At 46.3% G+C, this 14,809-nt stretch overlaps 1 protein-coding gene across 1 annotated transcript; it reads left to right on the forward strand.

Moving 5' to 3' along the window:
• The first annotated feature begins 420 nt into the window (after window positions 1-420).
• CDC42EP4 (CDC42 effector protein 4) lies at window positions 421-3,613 on the forward strand. Its single transcript, XM_033961468.1, has one exon. The coding sequence runs from the start codon at window positions 454-456 to the stop codon at window positions 1,459-1,461; it is 1,008 nt and encodes a 335-aa protein (XP_033817359.1). The 5' UTR covers window positions 421-453; the 3' UTR covers window positions 1,462-3,613.
• The last annotated feature ends 11,196 nt before the right edge of the window (window positions 3,614-14,809 follow it).

Genomic DNA, 14,809 nt, shown 5'->3' on the forward strand with positions numbered 1-14,809 from the left:
TTCTGATTGGACATTTCCACTTTGCTCTTGCCTGCCGCATTGGGTTGCTGCTAACAGCTAAAAAGGCAAGCATGTGAGGAAAGCAAGAGAAATGTGAACTTTGAACAATAATTGACTTAGTTTTGGACCCCATGATGTGGATCGTAAAGACCTCCTGTGTCTGTGTTCTCCCTCATAAACCTTCTGATTTGCTCCTTCCTTGACTGCCATGTTTTCAGAAATTTTAGGCGTTTATAAAACTGCTAATGATATGATTCCTTTTCTGGGTTTTTTTTCCCCTCTGCAGGTCTGATGCTTTGAATGAAGGCTGTATAAAGATCATTCAAAACAGACAACTCCAAGCATCCCGAGGAGATATAGACACCAAAAGCCTCCAAACTGTTGTAAGAAATTGTACAAAAGCTCAAAGGCCATTTTTAATATTTACAAAGCAAATCTTGAACAGAGCAAACCATGCCGATCCTAAAGCAGCTGGTGACAAATTCGGCAAGTGCCAAGCGCCGTTCAAGGGCCGACCTGACAGCAGAGATGATCAGTGCCCCCCTGGGGGACTTCCGCCACACCATGCATATAGGAAGGTCGGGAGATGCCTTCGGGGACACGTCCTTCCTCAGCAGCAAGGCAGAGGAAGCAGAGCCCGAAGAACCAGGCTCCAAACCTGGCCTGCTGTCCCGAACTTTTCGTAGCAGCAAGCGGTCCCATTCAGTCACTCGCAGCGATAAGAGAGACATGCTGGGGTCCTTGAGAGACTCTGCTTTTTTTGTCAAGAATGCAGTGTCTCTTCCACAACTTACTGAGAAAGAGGCAGAGAAAAGTTCCTGCAAGTTGCCCAAAAGCTTGTCTTCGAGTCCGGTCAAGAAAGCTGGTGATGAGAAGTTGGAGGAAAAACACATGAACGGTGCATCAGCCCATGGGGCAACACCCAGTTTGGACCCAATCATGACTGAGCAGGATTTTGGGGAACTGACAGACCTACCTTACACTGCCCCTAAAAACAGCTATGGGATGAAGCATGCTGAATCCATCATGTCGTTTCATGTAGACCTGGGACCCTCCATGCTTGGAGACGTCCTGAGCATCATGGACAAAACCCAGTGGGACCCAGATGAGATGGACCTGGGTTGCCCTGTGTATGAAAGTGGCATTGAGAGAGAGGCATCTAGCATGAACACAGCGCTGGCCCATCAGCCGTACCCTGATCTCAAGCCTACTGCAGCGCCAGTAACGGCATTTGGGGAAGAGATGCAAGCCACTACTTACAGCCCAGGCTCTAGACGCAGCACCGGAAGTCACTTGACCAAGGACAGCAGTTCAGTGTCCAGCTACACATCTGGCTCTCTGGAGGAAAGGCATGAGGTACGACACGTGAGGCACCTGATCAGCAGCTCTTCTGGATCCAGCCAGTTACACGACAAAGACTTCTCCTTCATGGATGAAGAGGATGATGAAATCCGAGTGTAGACCAGATCTAAAAAAGGAGAGAAAATGAACAGTTGTAGGCTTTATTTTCTCTGCTTAATACTTTTTTTTTTGGACCAATAAGTGAACAAAAGGATGACCCTATCGCTTATAATAATGAAATTGGGAGTTATCCAACAAGCAATATACCAGAGCCCTCATCTCTAAACTACCAAGGATTTTGCATCATTTCTTGAGGTCTGTAAACTCCTAGGAATGTGGATTTGGGATAATGACTTTCCTTTCCATACCTGAGTTCAAAACAAGTTACAGACGGACACACAAGCTAGTCCCCTGCACTCTTCAGTTTATGGTTGAGACAACAGAGGGCGGTATGACTTACCCAAATGGGGGATTTGGACCTGGCTTTCCTGGTTCTTAGGCCACCGTTGTAGCCACGTATGGAGAAGCTCCTATGGGTGTCTCAAAACCCTTTTGACATTAGAGCCCACCACAGCCTCTTCAGCCAGGACTGGTCTGGAAGACACGAGCTGGTGGATCTGTTGAACAGTTGCTTTTGGAGTGTATAATATTTTCTTTTTGACTTTGGCTTTGCAGGGAAATAGCTGTCCACAGCGTTCTGCTCCAATGAAGCAGTATTTGGTAAAATAAGAGATGGGTAGAAACTCTGGACCCCGGAGCAGCATAATTTTCCAAGAATTTGGAAGTCCTTCCACTTGTATTTTTAATATTGGGAGGGGCCTGACGTAACAGTTTGAATTCTGCAGAGCACTGACACAGATTTATAATAGCAGTGAGGTTAAGCACTCCCCCCTCCCCCCGGAATCTATATAGGTCACCCAAATTTGGGCACAGAGCTTAGATGTGCATGTAAGCTAATTAATCAGTTGGGCGCCAACAATTATTGATATTAATTGGCACATCTTCCTGTGCTTTCCAAAGAGTCTTGTGTGCAACCCAAAAGGGTGATGTGGCGAGTGGAGGGGCATATTTAAGTCAGGGGCATTCCAAAAATGTCAGATTATGCACCCAACTGGAGCGCCCGGACTTATGCCAGGTTTCAGCTGGCGTGACTCTTTGTGCCCAAAGTTGGACGCGGGAATCCATTCTGGGCGCTGCTCTCTAAAGAGGAATCAGCCTGGAGTTGCCCTTCAGAGAATTAACGCGTAGCGTGGATTTTTACTGGCACCTAAACCTGAGCACCATGGCCCCGATTCTATAAACAGCGCCGAGGAACGCAGCAGCTTACAATCTTAAATTAAATTGGACTTGGGTACCAATCAAAGATGCTCCCTATTTATGCCAAGGTTTTCTACTGCGTTAGGCGCCTACCGCCCAAATTAATTTTAAGTGTCGCCAATTATGAGCTCGTTATTGCTCAGTAATGGAATGCCAGTCTTGGCATCTAACTTAGGCGCCGTTTCTGGAATCTGGGCCCATTTGCCGACTCTGATCCTTTTATTCTTCCAGGATTTTCTTAGTTTGTGTTCCCTCCCGGCGAGTGAGTGCTGAGAAGGTGTTTTGTTGTACCAACACTGAGGAGCAGATGTGCATTTCTAAGCAATGGTACTCCACCAGGGGCATGATGAGAGACAGAGAGAATCACTCCCTCCTTCGTTCCCCCTCCCCCAAACCCTTTTTGCCCAAATTACAGTAGAGATTACCCTTCTTGTGACCAATTAGGGTTACATATCTCCTAAGAACATAAGATCAGCCGTAATTACTGGGTCAGACCAATGGACCATCAAGCCTGCCTGTTCTCACGGTGGTCAATCCAGGTCCCAAGTACCTGGCCAAAACCCAAGAGCAGCAACATTCCATCCAGAATCTCAAAGAATAGCAAGATTCCAGAATCCCAGAGAGTAACAAGATTCTAGAATCCCAGAGAGTAGCAACATTCCATGCTACCGATCCAGGGCAAGCAGTGGCTACATAAGAGATGCATTTTGCACAGCTTTTGGGCAATTTTCAAACCAATCACATTGGGACATAGTCCACAAGTACTTTATACCTGCAAACTTTGCACCAATTTTCAAATGAAACGTGATAGGTTTATTTTCACTTGAAAGCAAACATCCATGTACATTTATATTCGCTTTGTATGGAAACAATAGGAGTAATTCTGAAAGGGACATCAAAATTTAGGCACTAGGATGCTTTGTGCCAAGTGCAAATTCTGTATACTAGCATAATTCAACACTTATGTGCCGACGTTTAGATGGTTCCACTTACGCTGTGTCATTGGCTGGTGCAAATGACCATAACTCAGTTTTGCAGTTAGGCATTTAACTCTTGGTATTCTAGAATCTTAGCTTGTGTTGGACACGCCCCTGACCCGCCCATGCCTCTCCCATGTCCACTCCCCCTTGCAGTTATGCACTCTAGAGGTATGTCTGCTGAGCACATGCTGACATGGCACTTTCCAGAACGCAAAGCCCATCTAGGAAATCGAGCAATTTCCCACATTTCTTTTTCAGGTCATGTGCTAATAATTCAGATTTGCACATGCAACTTGAGCCAAACTGATGGGGGAAGCACTTATCACCTTTTATGTAGGAGGCACTAAGGGCCACCCGCATTATGAATTTGCTAACTAGTTAGCGTGTTGGCTGGACAGCTAAAAATATTAAGGAGATCAAACCAACTTATGATATGCTCAAAGTCATATGAATCAATCAAATTTGCTTTTAATGTTCCAATGATAAAACAGTATTGAATGTCACTTATCCTTTTCATGATGTCGATCATAGCATATCTCAACCCAAATGGCCCGGCCCAGTAGGATCAATTTTTTCATTGCTGTGATAAAATGCTCCGTGAATTTAAAATCATGTTGCTCCCCAGAGCACTGGGCAGAAGTCACATCACGTCAGCACCCGCCCCGGGCCTTTGCGATGCTATGTTTTGATTAAACAGTCAGATTCCCCCGGTCCACACCAGTTTTAAGTCAGCTGCTAGGTGCCGGCCGAGGGGAATCCGACTATTTAATTAAAACATAGCATCGCAAAGGCCCGCGGCGGGTGCTGACGTGATGTGACTTCTGCCCAGTGCTCTGGGGAGCAATATGATTTTAAATTCACGGAGCACTTTATCACAGCAATGAAAAAAGAGAAAAAATTGATCCTACTGGGCCGGGCCGTTTGGGTTGAGATATGCTATGATTGACATCATGAAAAGATAAGTGACTTATCATTGGAGCATTGAAAGCTTATCACATAAGTAGACAAATGATAACAGATTGAAAATATTGTGGCGGATAACATCAGGGACAGGGAAGAAAAGTGATACGATGTCCCCGATTTTGTTCTCCTAGCGGCTCCTTTTACGAAGCCGCGTTGGTGGCTTTATCACGCCACGACTTTTTATCACGCACTAACCCCCATGCTAGCTGAAAAACTACTGTCTGCTCAAGAGGAGGCGGTAGTGACTAGCGTGGCCGGCGGATTAGCGCACGTTGTTACATGTTAAACCGCTAACGCGGCTTCGTAAAAGGAGCCCTTAGACACTGAACACTTTTCACGATCTAAGCTAATAATTTATCAGCGTTCAATATAAGATATGCTTTAAATTTGATTGGTTCAGCTGGATAGCATTTCCGTGCCCATTCTCCGCCCTCTTCACTAAGCAAATACAAAAATCTAAATACTAAACGGGTTACTTACCACCATACATTTGAAAATGCTTTCACACACGCTAAGGGCTCCTTTTACAAAGTCGAGCTAGCGGGGATAACACGTGTGACTTTTCATCACGCGCTAACCCCCCGCACTGGCCAAAAAACTACCGCCTGCTCAAGAGGAGGCAGTGGTGGCTAGCGCGGCCAGCGGTTTAGCGTGCGTTAAACCACTAGCGTGCCTTTGTAAAGGGAGCCCTAAGCTTGCCTTCGGGCTTAACACCCTGTACTAGACGTACCCCTAAGTTTCCAAAATGGCAACTCGGGCCTGGACTCTTGAACCGACGCTAGCAGGTGTCCATACCTCCGTTAAAAATGCCAAGATTTTGAGGCACGTACTAGTGTCTAGAAAATTAGCATTGCACCTACGTTGGGGCTTTAGGCTGCTGAGCGCCAAAGTAGGCGTGGCCAATGCCACGTTGAGTGGCCGAAAGCGCCTATGTAAGCGCGATTCACGTGAAGGTAGGCCCAGACAAACCTGGCACCTATCTGTCAAGGAACGATTCCAAAACCGGCGCCAATGCATGATCGGTGGCCGCTTTTAAGGCGGCTGCCGATAGCGCTGGTTCAAGCATCTGGGCCCTAGTGCAGTTACACGAATAACTGCTAATGAGTGCCAGTTTCAGCCTCAATTAACTCCAATTGGCGGTGATTATTGATAATGACAATTAGCACTTAATTTGCCAATTAACTTTCACGTGGAACTGCCACTATTCTGTAATCTGTGCTGTCATTTGGTGCACTGAAGTCACGAGGTCATAGAATGCGGGGCAGGTGTGCAATTTGGGTTCCTGGGCTTCATCCAGCAAAAGCCGTTCCCTCCCTCCCCACCCAATATATTCAACATATAGACCAACCCCCAATCCAGTTTCCCTATACAATGACTCTCCCCCCTCCATTCCCTCTCAGTTTGGGCCCTTGAGATCTTCCGTCTCCTGGTTGGTCAGTGGCTTTCACAGTGCAAACCGCACTGGTCCATATTTCAAAAGGACGATGGTGGAGCTCCGCCAGAACTTGCATTGAGGTTGTGCCCCAAGATGAAGCGTGAGAATGACTGAGAAGAAACGCCATGATATTTACGAGACGGTGCCTCGATGGATGGGCGTTAAGAATTGCTAAGTGCCTCTGTTATAGCTGAGCCGGGCTCTCTTCAATCTAGTGCCACATGATTTTATAACACTATTTTTTCTAGCGTAATGTAATGTAACAAAGTACTTTGGGGTTTTTTGCTTTCTTTTTTTTTTTTTTTGTAACTCTGCCAAGCTACAAATGGCAAAAGGGACGTCAGAGGCTCTCTGGGCTCTGCCCTTTGCAGATACTGGCGTGAAACACAGACTGTAGATTCTCTTTTTTGTACAATGTACATATGACCTGTAAACACTAATTAAAGAGAGAAAATAGTAACTTTACGAGGAATGAATTCTTTCTCTAATTCTACTCGCTGAATGGGCCTCTTGTACTGGCATGGCAGGAGCTCTCGTGGCTTGAGAGAGAAGAAATCTCTTGTCTTGTGAGCAGATCTCGTGCAAATTGCTGAGGTTATCAACAGTCGGAAATGTATCGCCACACAAACAAAAAGTTCACACCACATTTCTAGAGTGATCCACCATCAAACCATAGCAAACTGGCTTACCTCTCTCTCTTTTTTTTTTTTTTTAGCACTGACTGGCGTGCTGAATTGCACTGCTTCCGACACTCATAGAGTTCTTATGAGCGTCGGAAGCAGCGCAGAGCCTTTGGCGCACCAGCCTGTGCTAAAAACCATTTTTGCGGTTTTGTAAAAGGGAGGGGGGAGGGGTTAGTGCCTTCTGGTTTCACCTGCACAGAAAACACACCCTGGACTTTGTATTCCAGTTTGACCGTTTACTACTTTTGAATACAATAGCGTGTGGTGGTTACGTGGATTTGCCAATAAACTTCAGGTGCACATGGTACCTTTTTTTTATTACAGCTGTGGATTACTGGCTGATCTTTCTTTCCGTTGTGAGGTGGAAGGGACAGAGCGAGAGGGCTGTGATAATGTCAGACTGAGCACGGCTAGCATTTTCCACTCTCTAGTCTGAATCCCAAATTGCGCTTGGACCAAATGTACAGCAGCTGCTGCGTCTTACCCAGCTCCTCTCGGATAGTTCTTTATTATTTTGGAGTCGCTTCTACCTCTCTCAGTAGCTCAGGGCGAGATACATTTACATGCCCGAGATATATTTCCCTGACCTGGGAAGGGGGAGGGGAGCTTACAATCTAAGGAACCCTTTTACCAAACTGCGGTAAAAAGCGGCCTTAGCGCATCTTTATGCTGGTCATTTTTATCACGGGGTAAAAATGACCAATTTTTCTGTTTTCCATATTAATGGTCACGGGCAAATTTTTCCCATTGGCACACGAGTCCCTAATGTCAACTATTTTAAAGGTGATAGGGGCTCAGGCACTAAACCTGCGCTAATGCCTACATCCTAAATGATGAGTTCTGAAAACGCCCCTAGACACATCTCCATGAATAAAAAATACATTTTATTTTTTTAGTATGTGGGTAACACCTGAAAACTTGGCTATTTTCAAAAATGTCAATTTCAGCTTCCCCCTACCACCAACTCCCACTGTACTTCCCTTTTAATTTTTGTAAACCGCGTTGAGCTCTATATTTATAGAGAAGATGCGGTATATAAAGAAAGAAAAACCAAAGGAAATAAGGTGATACCTTTTTTATTGGAGTAACTCAGTGCATTTTATGATGAGCTTTCAAAGGTAACTCCTTCTTCAGACCACAAATAAGCAAATGGTGATAAATTTCAGTATATATAAGGAAAGCATTTCAGGGATAGGGAGGAGGTAGGGTGGGCAGGAGACCAACAGGTGGCAGAGCAGTTTCAAATGTCTTTTATAGTGGGAAAGAAAGCGTTAAGTCCTGTCTGGTAGGTGTCAAAATACCTTATTTTGATTTCAAAGGTTTTACATTCTTGGATTGTCTCAAAGTTCCCTTTTAGTCTTCTCACCATAAAACCATTGGTGCAGTGGTCAGTTTTTCCAAAGTGTTGTCCGTCAGAGGTGACATTCTGGTTTTTATTGCAATGTTTAATATGATATGGAAAAACACATCCAGACCAAGGAGGACTCAAGCACACGTTACCCACCCCCCCAATCAAAAGCAAAAAAAATATAGGACGGTCTACTAGCCACCAGAGCAGCAAAAATAGACCACCACCTCTCAAATCTGCTCACCAACTACAAAATATTCAGGAAAGAACTGAAAACCATCCTAGTCAAGAAATTTGTCAAATGATCCAACCAAACCGTATCGACCCTTCCCAGATACCGACGCACACTATAGCTATCAACCTTGTAATCTCCCTGGGAACGCCCAGGCTAATTTCTTGTTGTAAACCACCTAGAACTGAAAGGTATTGGCGGAATAGAACACATCAATGTAATGTAATATAATATCTATGTAAGTTGATTCTAGTCTTTAGCATCTGGCCCGTTTCACCAATGTAACATCCCTCTTTGCACTTTTGCACTGAATGATGTCTACCGCATACGAAGATGTCCATGTGAAGGATCCCTTTCTGCTGAATGTGTTTCCCGTGGGATCCTTTGCACAGTTTGCAGTTTGTCACCCCAGAAGGATGTGTGCCATTCTCTTCTTCATGGGTTTGCGTGGGGAGCTTGCATTTTAGGTGGCTGACGGAAGGCCAGCGCAGGTGGAGCTGGGAATATTTCTTTGAGTAATTCATCTTCCTGGAGTAGTGGTTGTAGATCTCATACAATCCAGAACTGGAAAAACTAAGAAAAATCATATGTGGGTAGAATGAACACCTTGGCACACCCTGCAATAAGCCATTTTATGTGGATCGGGACGATGCAGAATAAGTTGTGAAGGGGGGGACCTTTTCTTGAAGCAGCCTGTCGGCGAAATATGTCAGATATGACAGGTCCCTTTCCCGATGAGATAAGATCATCAAGAAAAAGAATATAATAAGATAAGTTTTAACCAGTTTTTATAATGGTTAAGTTATTGACTTTAAGCATTTTAATAAGTTTCAGATATAATGAAGCACTTAAAAAAAAACCAAAAAATTGTGAAACATATTGAGTAGGGGCTAGTGAAGAAGCCATAGCCAGTGAGAAGAATTTTGGCAACCAAGCAAACACAAAAAATGGCATGTCTGAAGCCCTGATAGTTTGACTAAAGCAATTTATCAAGAGATATAGTTGTGGTATTATGAGTGGTTAGTACACAGCCATACCTCCAACCACTTAGTAAAAGGGCCCCTAAGTTTCTACCTGAAGTAGAGAGTTGCACGGGGACAGAAATCCCACCTGGCCCTGCCAGAATTCTGCCCAACCCCACCAGAATCTCTGTCCCCGTGAGGAATCCCCTCCGTTCCCCCCATAAAAATTACCTCTCCTCATAAAAAGCAGCAATTACTTCTGACTGTTTTGATTTTAGTTTTAATTGAGTTTTACAGAAAATTCAAAAGAAAGTCAGACATCTGCCAGAACAGGCATAAAACCCCTCCTCCCTCCCTCTCCCCAGTTGGGTGAGGTTGGCATATCAACAAATGCTAAACCAAAGAAGTAGATTTAAGGCAGAATTTGATGAACAGAAAGAAGATGCCCGGTGTAGCAATTCTTTCCTCCTATGCTCTTTGTTTTTTTTAAAGTTAAATATTTAATGTTGGTACCTGCTGGGCTGAAGCAGTTTAATGCAGGGTAATCTGGCTCCGGAGCTGCCCAGTTATGCTGCCCAGTCTCTCCTGCACTCCTCTGCACAGCCACAGTGAATGGTGGCAGGCTTGAGCCAACAAGATTCTTGAGGGGAGGTCTCACGCCAAGGCTCACGACTGGGAGAACTCTGCACATCCACCAATCTGGGAGCACTTCTACAAGGAAGTGCTCAGGATTGGCCATAAAGCTCCAGCTCTGTCTCCCTGATTGGTGGATGTACAGAGCTCCATGTGAGGGGGAATCAGCAACTGGTGTACTGAGGGATCGAAGAAGCATAGAGGGAACATTGGAACAAAGGTAGGCTGGCATTTCCGTGGGGACCTCGGAGAACCAGCGTCCATCCTCATGGGAGTCCCATGGACCTAGGGGGGGGATCCCTGCGGGAGTCCCGTGGTCCTAGGGGGGGATCCCTGCGGGAGTCCCGTGGACCTAGGGGGATCCCTGCAGGAGTCCCATGGACCTAGAGGGGGATCTCCGCAGGAGTCCCGTGGACCTAGGGGGGATCCCTGCAAGAGTCCCGTGGACCTAGGGGGATCCCTGCAGGAGTCCCATGGACCTAGAGGGGGATCTCCGCAGGAGTCCTGTGGACCTAGGGGGGATCCCCGTGGGAGTCCCATGGACCTAGGGGGGATCCCTGCAAGAGTCCCGTGGACCTAGGGAGGGATCCCTGCAGGAGTCCTGTGGACAGGGGGATCCCTACAGGAGTTCTGTGGACCTGGGGGGATCCCCGTGAGAGTCCCGTGGACCTAGGGAGGGATCCCTGCAGGAGTCCTGTGGACCTAGGGGGGATCCCCGCGGGAGTCCTTTGGCCCTAGGGGGGATCCCTGCGGGAGTCCTTTGGACCTAGGGGGGGATCCCCACAGGAGTCCCATGAACCTGGGGGGATCCCCGTGAGAGTCCCGTGGACCTAGGGAGGGATCCCTGCAGGAGTCCTGTGGACAGGGGGATCCCTACAGGAGTCCCGTGGACCTAGGGAGGATCCCCGCAGGAGTCCCATGGATCTGGGGGGGGATCCTGTGAGAGTCCCGTGGACCTAGGGAGGGATCCCTGCAGGAGTCCCGTGGACAGGGGGATCCCTGCAGGAGTCCCGTGGACCCAAGGGGGATCACCGCGGGAGTCCCGTGGACCTAGGGGGAGATCCCTGCAGGAGTCCAATGGACCTAGAGGAATTCCCGTAATCCCCGTTCCCATGCAGACCGCTAACCTGAAGCAATGGAGTGACTGGCCCAAAGTCACAAGGAGCAACAGTGGAATTTGAACTGGGCTTCCTTGGGTCTAAGTCCAGTGCTGTAACCATTAGGCTCCTCCTCTGTTCCATACACCACAACAGAACTTTTCATTCATTGGTGTATAATACATCAATCGGCCTTTTGTTATGAAGGTCTGCACAAATCTTCACTCTTATACGACAGGATCGGTGGATTATGAAAGGATCACGTATGACTGTACCACATGTGGCATAAAGTACAAGGGATGTAGCTAAGGATCCGCTCGTCAGAGCTATGGATTAAAGCAACCGGGAATTTCAGAGCTATTGTCAGCACAGATGTCTGCTAATGAAATACAACATCTCCCCAAAGCCCCGGGCAGAGATACAATGGTGAGAGCGAAAGGACATAGGCCCTTTGTATTGTCCAAGAAAGACAAGAGCAGAGCTTTCCATAAACCTGGCATGGTGAGGCCTCTCCGCTCCTTCTTAAAGGGGCAGCCCGCCCTTTCCTCCCGGGCCACGTGAAAGAGAATTTGCACACATACAGGAGAGCGAGATGGTTAGCAAACTTGTTCAAGGCCAGGCACAAATACCGATTACAGCTACTAGAAACCAGGGTTTATAGGTTCATTGCGGAAAATCTGGAAGTAATTTGATCTCGCTGTGCAAGCATTTCGGCTAATGATAAACAAATCTTACTTCCACATGTAAGAGCCCTTTTCCTAAAGGGTGCTAAGTCCTTAACACAGGGTTAGCGTGTGAGAATAGTGCATTGTAGTGTGTTAACTGTCAGTGCATGGCAACCTGTGCATTACATAAGAATATAAGAATAGTCTTACTGAGTTAGACCAAACTCCATCAAGCCCAGTAGCCTGTTCTCACGATGGCCAAAACCCAAAGAGTAGCAACATTCCATACAGAACCTCAAAGATCAGCAAGATTCCGGAATCCCAAAGAATAACAAGATTCTACAATCCCAAAGAGTAGCAAGATTCCATGCTACCGATCCAGAGCAAGCAGTGGCTTCCGGGAAAGGGTAAAACGCGGACCTCGCGGATCTAAACCCGCACGTCCTTAAAAATCTGAGGTCCGTGCCGCTTCTAGTTAAGTTTCTGGCTCTGACAGACCTCGGTGACAATTTAGCGCTGACGGATCCGTCGCAGCATAGGGAGGGAAAAGTATTAGGATCCGTCAGCGCTACAATGTCATCGAGGTCTGTCAGAGCCGATTTACTGGGGCTGCAGGAAACCAGTTTAAAGGATTCGTTTTAGAGCCACTGCAGCACTAGTCTCTGGCTCCGACAGACCTCGGTGACATTGTAGCGCTGACGGATCCTAATACTTTTCCCTCCCTATGCTGAGACAGATCCGTCAGCACAAAATTGTCACCGAGGTCTGTCAGAGCCAGAAACTAACTACAAACGGCACGGACCTCAGATTTTTAAGGACGTGCGGGTTTAGATCCACGAGGGCCATCAGGTCTGTGAGGTCCGCGTTTTACCCCTTTCCCGTGGCTTCCCCCATGTCTTTCTTAATAACAGACTAGGGACTTTTACTCCAGGAGCATTCCCACATTATCCATCAAGTGCATTGGAATAGCATGCTAACTGGATAAGAAAGAGTTAATGCAGGAGCACCTAGTGTTCCCTAAATAGGAGGTGGCAAGTGCTTCTGCATTATTTGCAGAACTTTTGAGCTCATGTCAACATTAGCACAATGCCTGCAAATAAACAAATACTCCAAAAGCCCTATAAAGTGCTTTGTTAAATCTGGGCTCTGTGTGTGGGAAAGTCTCACCTTAAAAAGCGCCAGGCCAAAATGTTAATCACATGAACATAGCATGAACATAATCAGTTATTAGTTCTGAGTAGCTGCAGCCCCAGCCCTTCCATTAAGAGGGATTTCAAGTTACTCAGTTCCAGACTAGAGATTTTGAGACAGTTCTGGATTTCTGATCACCCCCATCCTGATGCATTATGGGAGTTGCAGTACTGGTTCCCCACACTGCTTTGAGTTGTAAATTCAAAATCAGGAGTGGCCAAAAAGTCTCCTGCCTGGAATTAGGTAACTCTGCATCAATATGAGTAAACATGAATTTAAGATGAACAGAAAATTAGTGTTATCTATGGCAGGGTAGGGAACTCCGGTCCTCGAGAGCCCTATTCCAGTCGGGTTTTCAGGATTTCCCCAATGAATATGCAGGAGATCTATTTGCATGCACTGCTTTCAATACATATTCATTGGGGAAATCCCGAAAACCCGACTGGAATACGGCTCTCGAGGACCGGAGTTCCCTACCCCTGATCTATGGGATCAGCAGTATGGAATCCTGGAACTGTGTTACTCTTTGGGACGTTGGCAGGTACTTCTGATCTGGATTGGCCACTGCTGGAGGCAGGATAATGGACTAGATCAGGGGTAGGCAATTCAAGTCTTCCAGAGCCACAGGCAGGTCAGGTTTTCAGGATATCCACAATAAATATGCATGAGAGAGATTTGCATCTCAAGGAGGCAGTGCATGCAAATCTATCTCATACATATTCATTGTGGATATCCTGAAAACCTGACCTGGCTCCTGCTCTCGTGGACCGGAATTGCCTACTCCTGTGTGACTAGATCAAAATTAACCTGGTTATTGGCAACATCTATGTCAGGGGTCTCAAAGTCCCCTTCTTGAGGGCCGCAATCCAGTCGTGTTTTCAGGATTTCCCCAATGAATATGCAGGAGATCTATTTGCATGCACTGCTTTCAATGCATGTTCATTGGGGAAATCCTGAAAACCCGACTGGATTGCGGCTCTCAAGTAGGGACTGTGAGATCCCTGATATAGAACAGTGGTTCCCAAACCTGTCCTGGGGGACCCCCAGCCAGTCAGGTTTTCAAGATATCCCTAATGAATATGCATGAGAGAGATTTGCATACCTGTCACTTCCATCATATGCAAATCTCTCTCATGCATATTCATTAGGGATATCTGGAAAACCTGACTGGCTGGGGGTCCCCCAGGACAGGTTTGGGAACCATTGCTGTACATCAAGGGTCGCTAAAGTCCCTAAAGGGCCGAATCCAGTCAGGTTTTCAGGATTTCCCCAATGAATATGCATGCACTATGTGCATGCACTGCTTTCAATGCATATTCATTGGGGAAATCCTATATACTGTATATTAAATTTTTAAACAATTAATTAAATTTTTAAATAATATATATAGGATTTTTTAAAATCCTATATATCAAATTTTTAAATAAACCTGAAACATTCATGATTTCCACATTGCACAAGGGTTTTCCCCAAGCTCTCCAACAATTCCATGTCACAAGGGATAGTATGAGCCAGTCCTGGTGTTATCCCGAGGCATGCATGGTGTGGGCAAAACCAGGACCAGATTAGCCTGTCCCTTATATTATTCCTTACCCAAGTCCTTGCTTTGGATGGATCTGTGCTTCCCCCCAAGTGTTTGCTCTGTGATCTCAACGCTTCCATTGTATTATGACATTTGAAGCTTCTAGAAAGGCTTATTTGTTTTCATTATATTTTTTGTCACAAGTCCAAATATCAGCAGAGTATATGGGATAAGCACATACTTTAAAGCTGAAATGTGCAGCGATGCTATGTTACCCAGTTCCAGTCCTGGATTTCTGACCACCCCCATCCTGGTGCATTATGGGACTGATTGCAATGTGCAGGATCAGGCACTACAAATCCCACACCGCCGTGGGATGTAAGTCCAAAACCAGGCGTGGCCAACTGGAATTAGATAACCTGACGTCTCTGAATGTAGGA

This window comes from Geotrypetes seraphini, chromosome 10 (genome assembly GCF_902459505.1).
Source record: "Geotrypetes seraphini chromosome 10, aGeoSer1.1, whole genome shotgun sequence".
Taxonomy (NCBI): Eukaryota; Metazoa; Chordata; class Amphibia; order Gymnophiona; family Dermophiidae; genus Geotrypetes; species Geotrypetes seraphini.